Source organism: Myotis daubentonii, chromosome 12 (assembly GCF_963259705.1).
Source record: "Myotis daubentonii chromosome 12, mMyoDau2.1, whole genome shotgun sequence".
Taxonomy (NCBI): Eukaryota; Metazoa; Chordata; class Mammalia; order Chiroptera; family Vespertilionidae; genus Myotis; species Myotis daubentonii.
The window spans coordinates 20660286-20672712 of record NC_081851.1 but is presented as its reverse complement, the minus strand read 5'-3'; the positions used below and the strand labels follow the sequence as shown (position 1 = coordinate 20672712).

The following is a 12427-nucleotide window of genomic DNA, read 5'->3' as shown; positions in this document are numbered from 1 at the left end:
TCTTCCCTTTGGAATGTTCACTGTGCCCTTGGTGCTTAGGAGCAATCTCTTTTCATCCCAAGTAGTTTTATTCTCTGAGGTTTGGTGAATAGTCTAAGGCAGCCGTGGGCAAACTACGGCCCGCGGGCCGGATCTGGCCATTTGAAATGAATAAAACTATTGGAAAAAAAGACCATACCCTTTTATGTAATGATGTTTACTTTGAATTTATATTAGTTCACACAAACACTCTATCCATGCTTTTGTTCTGGCCCTCCGGTCCAGTTTAAGAACCCATTGTGGCCCTCGAGTCAAAAAGTTTGCCCACCCCTGGTCTAAGGCCACTCTGTTCTGAGTGCCTGAGTCAGGAATTGAATGGAGTCCTGACCTGCCAGGATCATGCTCACCTTATCTTAACCCATGGGGAAGAAGTGTGTGTTAGAAAGCCCAGCAGCAGCTGGATCCAGAACCCTGGCTCCCAGGGCACAGTGCCTGCCGCGTAGAACCTTTCGTGCAGCGAGTCCTGGCAGGGCGGCCACATTGCATAGTCCAGGGGAGCGGGAGACTGTACACAGCACTTGGTGGCCCGGTCTCTCCGCCTCTGTTGTAGCCCACAGTCTCTGTTTACAGATGTCCAAACATATCTAGAGCCTGTCACACTCTACTCTTCAATTAAAACAAGGTTCGTTTTGCTTCATGCTTCACTTTTCAGAAACAGAATAGCATGGCGTCTGCACCAGTTACTTAAAGATCAGAGTGGCCTGTGGGTTCCGGCTGCTCCTCTGGCCGCGCCTTTGTTACACAGCAAGGAGCTAGGGCAATTCCAGGGCAGGAGGAATGGGCAACTGAGACAGGAAAGTTAAAACAAGGCCAAGCAGGGTGGGCCATTTGCAACCAGCTTATGAATAACAAGCCATTATCTTCTCTAGCCAAGGACACGGAGCAAATGGGTAAAAGCCTCCCTAAGGAGAGAATAAGAAAAGGAGAGGAGGAGAAAGGGAAAATGGCAGTTTTATTTGTTTTTACTCCCTAACAGACACGCCAGCAGTCTCCGGCTTGGCAAGATCAAGTTGCCAGGTGCCTCTCATGAATTCTGGGAAGGCCATGCCAAAGTAAAGAGGGGCCTTGAGAATGAATAGGCACCAAACAGTCAGCAGAGGAATTTTGAGACCTACAATCAGGAGGATGTAAAACGCCTCAGACCCCCACCCAACCGGCTCTTCAGATTAGCTGAGAGCCTGTTTGCACTTCCTAAGCCAGATGGATAGGTCTGCTCGCCCTGCTTCTTTAATAAAGGTGCTTGCTTTAACTGCTTTAGTAAATCGGCTTAATCACACGCAATCATGGTCTCTCGAATAAATTCATTTCCATGATAAGGATCGAGGTTGGGGAAAGCCCTCTCCATGGACTCGGGGCTGCCCAGTGTCACCTTTCTGGTGTTGGGGAAAAGGTCCTCGAACATGTTCCACCTGAATGAGGAGCTGCGAGAGCTTCCTTTCATTGCTGTGTTTCTCGGTGTTGAGATACCTACTTCTTGGCAGGAGCAAACACCACCAGGCATTGGATTTGTGCACAGCACCCAGATCACTTAATTAAAATGAAGTACAATTGCTTTCCAGAACCTTCTAGGACCTAGAAAATGGTGATTTATGGCCTGTGCTCAAGAAAAGCTGATCTGAGACGCTGCACTGATAGCTGTCTTTCTTGCCCACAAAAACCACTACAGTAGGTTGGGCCCCAGAGACAGGGCCAGAATCTCTCCATCCAGCATGAGAGGCGTTGATGTCATTCCCTCTTTCCAGTCTCCAGGGTTTGTGACCTTGGCATTTGCATTTTCCCAGTGTCAAGCCCAGGGAGGCACAGGGTAAGTGCGCAGAAAGGGCAGCAGATGGATGGACGTATGAGCTGCTGCCACAGGCCGGAGTGTGCTGGGGACTTTTTACAGCCCCTTAACATCTACTCTCTCTTTTTGTTGTTGTTAATCTTCAACTGAGGAGGTATATTTCCCATTGATTTTGAGAGAAAGTGGAAGGGGTTAAGCGTTGGGGGAGGGGACATCAATGTAAGAGAGGCACAATGACTGGTTGCCTCCTGCACATGCCCAATCAAAATTGGTGGATTGAGCCTGAAACTGAGGTACATGCCCTTGACTGGAATCCACCTTGAGACACTTCAGTCCATGGGCTGATGTTCTAACCACTGAGAAAAGCCAGCTGGGACTTGCCACTCGCTTTTGTATGGCCTATGAGCTAAGCAGTCTTCTTACATTTTTAAATGATTAATTTTTTTTAAGCAGACTTTTGTGAAAACTCTATAGAATTCAAAGGACAATGTCCACAAGTAAAGGGTCATTGGAGCACAGCCTTCCCGTTTATTTATTGACAGAGGGTCTAGGACCGCCTCCTGCCCAGCGGCTGCGTAGAGTAACTGCACAGAGACTGCATGGCCCAGGCCCTCCATGTTGGCCTTTCTGCCCGCTTCCTGCATCCATGGAGAGAACAGCCTCCCAGGTCTGGACGGGCTGCCAGCACAGTCACTTTCTGGCTAGTGGTTATGTCCCCCATCCAAGCCAGCTTTGCAGCCAGGTGGCGCCAGCCCCACCCCATCCCTCTCTGTGACTTTGCTGTCCAGGTCTCCCTCTGGTCCAGGTCCATCTGAGGGGAGAGAGAGTAAAGAGCACTCCCGGCCTCACACAGCATAGGGGGAGCCCGATCAAGCTCCTAGAGGAACTCCCCCAGGGTGACCATCCTCTGCTCCAGGGGGCACAGGTCCACACCAAGCCTGGGGCTGGGCCACACCCCTCTTCTGGATGCCTCCTGGTGGAGAGGCCCATCCTGGGTGGCAGATACTCCTGGAGGCTGAGGGTAGTGTGTCCTGAGGTGCTGGCATCGCGGGGCGGGGCAGAGTGCTGTGTCCCTGCTGGGCATCAGGTCCTCACTGCTCTTGGGTTTGTGGTGGAACCGGCGGGGTCGGAGGAACCTGGTGTCAGGGCGAGGGGACACAGAGGGACACACGTCAGTCTCTCACTCTCGCTCACCTACCTCCAGTGGGCTCTGTGCTGCCTCCGGCTCACGGAACACAGGGAGCCCTGCTGGGGAGCCCAGAGCACACTTCTCCCAGGCTGGCACTGGGGATGGCAAGGACATGCTGGGATTCTCTAGAAGTTCACAGTGGGGTTAAAAACAAAATAATGTGGGAGGGAAGTGCAGAGCTCCTGCTAAAGCTGAAATTAGCAACAGCTGTGAGGCACCACACTCCTTAGCCCTTGGGACAGTGACAGACCATCTTCTGCACCATTAACAAACTTAAACGCTGTAAAGGAATCACACTCACCCGTGTCCTCTGACCACGATGGACCGGAACTCCCGGCCCTGTACCCATCCGGAAGCTGCAGGAACTCAGACTCATAGGATGGGTGGTTCACCCAGGTGCCCAGAGCCAGTCAGTGAGGAGAAGGAATCTGAACCCAAATCCGTGAAAACTCCCAGGCCTGAGCCTGAAACTGTATGATGTGCCCTATGGAGGCAAACCCATCATGCTGTGAAGAACTTGCTAATTGTCTTCTTTAAATCACACAAACAACACAAAGCTCAGAGCCCAGATCCAAGGGCACTGGAAAGTGCCCAGAAGGAAAGCCAACTTACCCTTCAGGCCCTGAGGTGAGCTGTCACTGGATGCATCCCTATGGCTCTCCAAGCTGCCTGGCTGGGACCTGAGCGGAAAGGACAATCCTTAACCGAAAGGGCCGATGACCCACTCTAGCCCAGACTCAGCCCTCCACTATGACCATTAGGACATAACAGAGCGATTCTGCCACAGCTCAGGGGAGCGCCCCCAGGAGCACAGACCTGGATTCTGGAGATGCCCCAGGAGGGGACCCACCTCCCCTGAGTGCCTGGCCCTGTGCACAGTGGGCATGAGCTGTGCGGGATGACAGCCTGTGCTTCTGTGTCTGTGAGGTCTGGGGCTGGGCTCAAACAAAGGAAATTTGTTTAGACCAAACAAGGCGGCTCTGAGAAAGCGAAGTGTTAGAGGGGTGAGGAGCCCACCCTTACTACACATGGAGCTTTCTAGAACACGTGGAAACACCCTGCCTGGACCAGGACAGTGGCACCTGGTGAGGGCGGGAGCCAGGACAGGGCAGAGTGTGTGCGCCACGTGTGCCCAATGAAGCCTGAGCCCGCTCCAGGGCCCACTTCCCCTTGGTGGTCCGAGGGGCAGATGCTGTGGTCTCAGGAGGAAAGAACGTGCTGGCTTTCCATGGCTGTTTGCTGTCCTTAATCTCCTTCCCGCCCCGCCAAGCAGTCTGCTCTGGACTCACTGGGGCACAGGGCTCCCAGGTCCCCAGCCCTCGAGCGCTCCCCAAATAGCAAGCATCAGATAAAGCCTCTTAGCACCGGGGTTTGGGGTTAGCCAACAAGTACTTGGTTCCCATGAAGAGCACAGAAGCAGAACCAGCCCCCCCTTTGAGAAGGAAAAACTTGAACAAAAAAACCCACCTTCCTCTTGGAAAAGGACGTGTCACTGAAAGGCAACTGTGATACAGATCAGCGGCTCCCAAAGCCTCCGTCCATTCCAGCCCTGCTCTGCCCACCCCTTCGCCTCTGCCTCTTGATGAGAGAAGCTCGAGGAATCAGAACACTTAGGAAGACAATCCCTTTCCTCAGCGGATTCAGCATAAATCTGGCCCCTCGGTGACACTTCCAAGAACAGTGGCCAACTCCTCCTGTCGTGTTACCCTCCACCCAGTGTGAAGAGGGGAGGGCTCCGCGGTGTCACAATGCCCCCCACAGAGCCTGTCTCTGCCCATAAGTTGCAGGAGCCCATGCCAGCACCATGGAGCTTTCTAGGCAATGGGAGGGTGGGAGATAGTGCTCCTCCTGCACTTATTGTTGATACTTCAGACGCCGAAGCCAATGTAAACGCTCTCAGTTTTTGTTTTAATTAAAAATTTAGCTCCCCACCCTCCTAGGGTTTTGTTCTTCGGAAATTATAAAGACCCAAAGCGCCTGTTAATGGTCGAGAAGACTGGTCTCATTCCCTGATTCCCTTCTGCCTCCATGAGATGGCAAGAGTTTCCACCAATTTCTAAGATGAAATTTACCACTGGGAGCTGCTCTGGGCAACTCCACTCCAGGTGAGGAAGGTGAGACCTTCCTGCAACCAGTGCTCTCTGCCTGGGCCACTAGGCCTTCCTTCAGGCAAGGGCAGTCCGAGCCTCCAGAAGAGTGACCCCCCATCACGGGAGAGATGGAAGCAGGAGCTGCATGCTTAGGCCCCTCGGGGAGACAGGGAAGGGGTGTTGAGGAACTGCGGGTCCCCATTCCCGCTTCAGCATAACACCTCCACTTTCACCTCCTTTGTGTGTGGGACTTGCACACAGGCCTTAGCTTGAAGGAAAAGCACTGATGGTGGAAACAGGTCTGAAATCCAGGCTGAAGGGGACCATGCACCGCCCACTCCCCGTGCTGCCTGTGGTTGGGAACCACTCACAGGGGCTGTCATCTGAATTCTAGCCCATGGAGAACATAATGCTGGTGAGTCAGCGGACCTGGAACATCCACGGGGAACCTGGGCCTTTTGCCAGACGGCCACCTCTGACTCTGGCCCAGCCCTGAGTCGTGGTCGTGTCCAGCTCCTGGAGGAGGGAGGGGTGGGTGGACCCTGCCCTTAGGGAGTACATGCCCTGCATGTCCTATCTCTCCCCATTTCTCCTGCTGGGACAGCCTCACACTGGGGACTCTCTCTGACTTAACTTTAAATCACTCTTCCTCCTGCGCAATGACTGGGACTCCAAAGGACAGCAGTGTCCTGGCCTAAGGGCCATGCAGCAAAGGCAGCTGATACTTAGCATCCCAGGAGCCCCTCCACCTCCAGGGCCAGCTGCACCCAAAGCAGGGCCCTGAGAGCAATCCCCTCCCAGGGGCCTGGGCTCTCCAGCGGGGGGCGGGGGGGCGTGTTGGAGGAAGGTAAAGGAAAGAACCACCACCTGAGGGAGGAGGCGGGTCCCCTAGAGAATGAGCCTGCACCAGCATCTCCTCACCAGCAACGTCGGGAATCCATGGGCCACCAGTCACTGCTCTTCCCTGAGAAGGACTAGGATGCCCTGTGCCTCAGGCCTGCCAGCTGCTCTCTGACAGCAGCCCTGGGTCCCCTCCAAACAGACACCAGGGTCTCCATTTTGCAGACAGTTCTAGGTCCCCCTGAGCGTGAGCACTGCGCTGCCAGGAATCGCCGTGGGCAGTGCTGGGTGTGCAGTGTTGAGGGCCCTCGGGCAGGCTCCGCAGGCATCTGAACAGGCCTGGGCTCTGGCTCAGTGGGGATCCAGGCTGTGGTAACCCAATGGTTAGCCTGGTGGGCCGGGCCTGGAGCCACACAGCCTGCTGGCAGGCCCAGGGGAGGGGGTGCTCCCGGCTCCTGCTGGAGCCCAGGCAGGGCTTCCGCTCTGCAGAGCCTGGGAGACTGGGCCGACTGCTGAGTGGCCACAAGGAACACAGAGCGAGCCCACCCCAGCCACGCAGGGCACAGCACCCCTGACACCCAACAGTCAGTGGCTGCCGTTTCAGTGTCTGTCCAGGAGCACAGAGGGACTGCCTCCTGCCCTGTGCTCACTCACCTCACCTTCTCCCAGGGGTGCTTCTGATTTGTAAACCAGGGGCCAGGTTCTGAAGCTGAGCCTGGCAGCATTGAGGGCAGAGGCCCTGTGTGTCTTTGCTGGGCTTGTCAAATCACAGTTATGCTTGTCATAGCTTCCAGGGTTCAGTGGGAGGTAAGATGATGAAAAATCATAAACACTTCTTTTCTCATCAGTTTCTAACACCTCCAGGGCAGTCATTTCCAGCTCTTCTGCTGTCCTCAGACGTTGTCATCTCTAGGTCATAAGCAGAATGTCTTTTTAAGTTTGAAGCTGTATTTCTCCCCTCTGTTGCATATTTTAAATTTCCCAGTGCTCATCCCCAGATGCTCCTTTTCACAGCATCCTGCTCTGGTTGCACCCTGCAAAGTGGCTAACTCTGATGTCATGACGGGCATTTTAAAGCTTTTGTCTCTGTAACAATGCCCGCTGACCCTGTTGCTCTCAAATCGGTTTGTCTCTGGTGTTGCAGGTGCTCCTGAGGTGTCTGGGGACCCTGACCTCTCATGGGCTCCCCCTGGCAAGATGTGACCCGACTGCCCTGCTGGGAGTGTCTCCCACTAATCCGATGCCTTGAAGAGGACTGTAATGTCCCATCTAAGGTGTGAGCACGCTGGGCTACTGGCATCTAGGAGACATCCAACCTGTCAATCCTCCCCAAGTCCCCTTGTTGTTCAGTCTGGGACACCTGCCCTCCACGCCATGGACCGACCTCCAATGCAGGGACCCAGTCAAGTCTCTTCCCTGGAGAATAAACCTCCAATGTTGCCTGATTTTAGCCCAAACTCTGGTTCACCTCCGTTAGGAAGCCACCTGGTGCCACCAATTCCTGAGCAGTGGTGTGGGTCTCAGGGCTCAGGCCCAGTCGTCCAGATGGCGGAGTTACCCTCCCAAAGGTGCACAGCTGTAGGTGGAGCTGAGCTCTGAACCTGTGTGTGTGGGACGCCATCCTGTCCACAGCGTCACCCACCTGCTGACCACCTCTCAGTCTGAGAGGCACCTCCTGCCCCTGTGAGCCGGGGTCTTTGGGAAGGACCTCGGGCCGAGATGCTCATCTCTCTTGGTTCTGGAGGGACCCGTGACTCACCGTGGGTGCGGCCTGGGTGGCGGGAGGTGGAGGTGGAGCTGGAAGGAGCTGTAGTGATGGCTGAGGATGAACAGGCCCCGGAGCCCAGCTCTGATGGCCGGGGCTTGGTGGCTGGGTCAGCGGAGGCATCTCCTGGAATGCGGTCAAGGCTGCCTCTGGGTGGGGCCACTCCTTTTGGTATTAGGTCCCCAGGGCCTGGGGCAGAGAAGGACAGTGAGAAATGAGGCTGTAAAATCCCATGCCAAGGTGGGGCGATCACACTGAGGCCTAGAAGCAGAGGCAGCAGGGCCAGGGAGCCCAGGGACAAAAGCGGGGCTGTGTGCCTCACAGGCTGTGGTCTAAGGGGGGGCCCTGGCGGCAGCCTGAGTTGGACGCCCCGGGAGGCCGGCCCTGGCTCTAACCATGGCTCACAGTGTGAGCCTCCAACAGCCCGGAGAAAATAAAGGGTGAGCTCAGGAGGCTCAGCAAAATGTTGGTAAAAGTCCAACACATTAGCTACTGGGCCCCCTGCCATGTCCCTCAATCCCTGATTCACTAGTGAGTAGACCTGGCCTGTGGCTGCTCAGGTCCACTCCCGACCTGTGGGCCAGGCCCTCCAGGTCCAAGATGTGCACCCTGCCAAAGGGCTTCCCTTATGATTTGAGAAAGAAGTTCACTGCCACCCTAACAGTCATCTGTTTAAGAAGTCTTCATCTCTCATGGTGACTGACTGCAAGAATGATTTTTACCTTGTATGTTTGGCAATCTCTGAATTTTCTACTGTGAACATATACTCTAGTCAAAGTTAAATAAAATCCTAATAAAAACAACAACAACATTGGGAGGAAAAACACTCCTAAAATATCTTCAACTACCTTGTAGTAGGAAAGGGGATGGCTAACCAAATACAAGTGAAAAACGAATGCGGCTGGAGTTCCTCAGAGCATCAGGACAAGGCTGTTTTGCACAGTGTCCTGCTCCAGGCAGCCGGAGGGCTATGGTCCCGGAGCCACGCCCACTGTGGGGATTCTGGGCCCTCCACACTCTCCCAGGACCTGCCCCCCTTGCCCCTCAAACCCCCAGTGTCTGGACTCATGGGGAAGTTTTAAGCACCCAAGCCTTGCAATTGAAATCAAGGGGAGATTTGGATTCTGAAAGATAACCTTGATGAGAAGCAAGATTCAAGTCTGGTGGAATGAATCTGACAGGCGTCCACTGCGTGAAGTCAGCTTGAGGAGCAGCAGGGAGGCGGATGCGCCAGACAGCAGCCAGGGCAGAGAGCGTGCGTTTCCAACAGCATGCTGGGCAGGTAGGCAGGGGACCAGCACACGGCAGCCCAGGAATCAGAGGGATGCATGTGACAAAGTCAGTGCCACATCAACTGACAGGAGCAGTGCGAGAGTCACCCGTTTACTTTTACGGTGACCTTGTGTTTATATGATAGTGGTTTTCCATTCACAGTACCGATAACAATCTTTCTTTTTAAAATAAAGTGGAAACCACAAGTCGATTCAAGGGAAAGTATGTAAGTATCACTCAGGTGAAATAGACTTTGCAAAATCATGGAGATGGTATGAGGATGCTGAAGACAGAAAACAATGCAGTAGCTAAAGGCTTCTGTGGACCAGTGCTCCCAGCTGATGGTGACTGTGAGCTGATGTCCTGTCTGTCCACTGCTGCCCTCACAGCAGCATCCAAGACGTCAGAGGACCTCAGCACGGTCCTAAAACGTCACTCTGGGCTGAACCCTGGCTTGGCAACATCAATCCGATTATTTGAGATGCTGAGTGGAGCAGTCAATTCTTCAAACACAGAACACATCTAAAAAGGGACTGCCAAGATTCTGCGCTCTGACACAGAAAGTGGAGACAAGGGCAGCAGATTTAAAGTTAGCTGCCCAAAAATAAGTCTTGAAAAAATCTCACTTGACAGGGGCCACATAGTTTTGGAAGCATAGCGACCGCTGATTAGTTCTGTGCTGCACAGGGGCATGGTCTACAAGCCTGCAGGTGCGAGAGGGGGGCGGCACTGGGGCCAGGGCCTCACTTAGCACAGACACCCTGGCCCAGGGACCTGGCGTGGATGCCCCGAGGCTCCCCTAACACTGCCCTGTGCTGGAGTCAGGTCCAGAGGCTGGGACAACTGGTTTCCTTTAAAGTCAGAATCCAGGTTGGCTACTTTAAGCTTGGCTTGGAATTTGGGTCAGGAGGAGGGGTCCACTATGGGTCATCTGGCCTTTAGCTACTGTTTTTCTGTTTGTTTGTTTGTTTGAATTTCAGACATGAAGGCAGGTACATTGTGAAGACACTGATGGATTAGAAATCCCCAGTGTCTGAGAAAGGGAGGGGTTAGTTAGAAGCAGGTTCGATGTCAGAGGAAGAGGAGAACCTCAGGCGTTTATAGAAAGCCAGACGGGACAATGGAGACTTGGGCTTTTCCTCGGTTCTGCTTCCCCAAAAGTGACTCTTTTTGTGCTGAGTTGCTAAATTGTGATCCCCTGGATAACCCAAGAGAGGAAGGAAAAACAAAACAAAACAGCAAATAAATGAAATGAATAATAACAAATGACTGCATTAGCTAAATGTTCTTGGGAAATCAGAGTCCTGTCCTGTCCAGGAGATTTGGAAACAATACCCACGGCACAACCAGAATCAGGACTCAGTGAGCCATTATGCTCTGACTCCACTTAATTAATTTAGTGGCATCCTTGTGCCCAGGATTTACTTAGCACGTGAGGAGGATTCTATATTGCTCTAGGAGCCGATGCCTTAGACTATTTTTCAATGTCAATGTGTTAAACTATCAAATAAGAATGTTTACTAGTTTAGGTTTTTCTTACTCCTAGGCCCTAATGACAAGCTCCCTGGCAACTTGGCTCTCACACAACTAACTCCTGCTCCTGTTCAAACACTTTGGGACACTTCCTGGGGTGCTTCTGGCTGCTGCAATGGGACAGGTCACCTGAACTGCTCACTAGTAGTCCTTGTGCATCTCAAACAGCCTCTTATGGAAGGATGAGTTTGAAATTCATCTTTTTCAGATCAAAATACTGTCAACATCAAGAATTATTCCCATTTAGATCCCTACGCATCCTCTACTGCAAACCTATGCTTCATTACCTTTAAATTATGGAGTCTTATCGGAGCAGCCAATTGGCCTAACTTCCTGAACATGTCATGTACATGAGCATAACTGATTTATCCTATTTCTGACTTAGGATTCAAGTCCATAGCAGGCCTGCTGTTATTTCTCTGTCCACACCACCACCTGGTGGCCACAGCTCACACCACAGGAGAAAGAACCCACTATGCAATGCTGGTGCCCCAGGCTTGGTCAACACCTTCAGGGACCAAAGCAGCTTCAACTGCAGGCAGTGCTCAGAGTGGTTAAGAGTTCAGGCTCTGTAATCTGTCAGGCACAGGTTCAGATCCCAGCACCACCCCTTATTCTCTGGGCAAGTGCTTATTCTTGTCAAGCATCACTTTCCCAGCCCCGAAAAGGGGATAGGAATCGTGCCTGCCTCACATGGCACTTGGAACTAAAGGAGAGACGTAAAATGTGAAACTAGCTAAAGGGTGCTGAGCCCAGAAAGAGCCCCCATTACATGGCTGTCGTTACTAATATCTACCACTGACCTCCTCATTCAGGGATCCAAACAGTTGTTTGTTTGTTTTATTAATCCTCACCTGAGAATATTTTTTTTTTCAGAGAGAGTACAAGGGAGGGGCAGCGTCAGAGAGAGAAACATCTATGTGAGAGAGACACATTGATTCAGTGCCACCCACATAGCTCAACTGGGCCGGGCATTGAGCCTTCAACCCAGGCATGTGTCCTTGACCAGAATCAAACCCTGGACTCTCTAGTCTGAGGGCTGACACTCTAACCACTGAGACAAACTGGCCAGGGCAGTCAAGCATCTTTTCTCTGAAAGTTTTGCTAGCTCTATTAGGCTGATTATCATTAATTAAGTCAACTTAGACAATAACACAAGGGGAGGTGGTGAATGTAAAAAAAATTATGTAGCCCCCATGAGCACCCGTGGCAACAGACGCCTCAAGATAAATGTTAATAAGCTTCATTATCATTTCCCTGCATGTGAGCATTTGACCTAATCCACCTCCTGTAAAGACTGGGAATGAGAGCATTAGTCCCCAAACACTGGTATGGATGCTTGTGCACACTTTGCTTTTTGCATTTCGAGGTCCTAAAGTGGTGAATGTCACCCAGAAAGGCATGTACACAGGTCACACTCAGGAGGCGGCTTGTCACGGGCTCTGGTGCTGTCACAGCCGCCCCTGAGAGGGCACAAGTCTCAGGCCTGGGCTGCTCTTCAGGAAGTCCAGGTGTCCTTCATAAAATTTAAATTCTCAGGGTGCATGTTTGGCAGGTTTATAGGTAAGTCATGTATGAAATGATATTTAAAACTTAATTGAAAACTAAGCCAAGTTTAAGGCAAGTAAGGTGCACTTTCCCCCTTGCCGGAAGCCGGTCCATCCTTGCTGCTTGACACAGTCGCTGCAGGGAAGAAACATCTGCACAGCATATGTTTCAAGGGACCTGGCATATATGGCATACTGTTTTTAATATGTTTGCTCCCCTACTTAGCAGTATGTGTTTTAACCAAGGTCACCTCTCTGAGAAAGGTTGTTTCCCCAGGTGGGGATTTTTCCCTGGAGTTAGAAATTAACAGGACTAAGGAAGGGAATAAATCAGTAAAACCCCTTAACTAAGTGCCAGGAGGGTAGTTA

General features: G+C 52.3%; 1 protein-coding gene across 1 annotated transcript in view; it reads right to left on the bottom strand.

Annotated features, from left to right (window-relative positions):
- Positions 1 to 1306: 1306 nt before the first annotated feature.
- The window catches only part of LOC132213862 (protein Daple-like), a 64940-nt gene continuing 53819 nt past the window's right edge, over positions 1307 to 12427 (bottom strand). Inside the window, 3 exon segments of the mRNA XM_059660760.1 lie at positions 1307 to 1448; positions 3313 to 3367; positions 7701 to 7895. Coding sequence (XP_059516743.1) covers positions 1307 to 1448; positions 3313 to 3367; positions 7701 to 7895 — 392 coding nt within the window.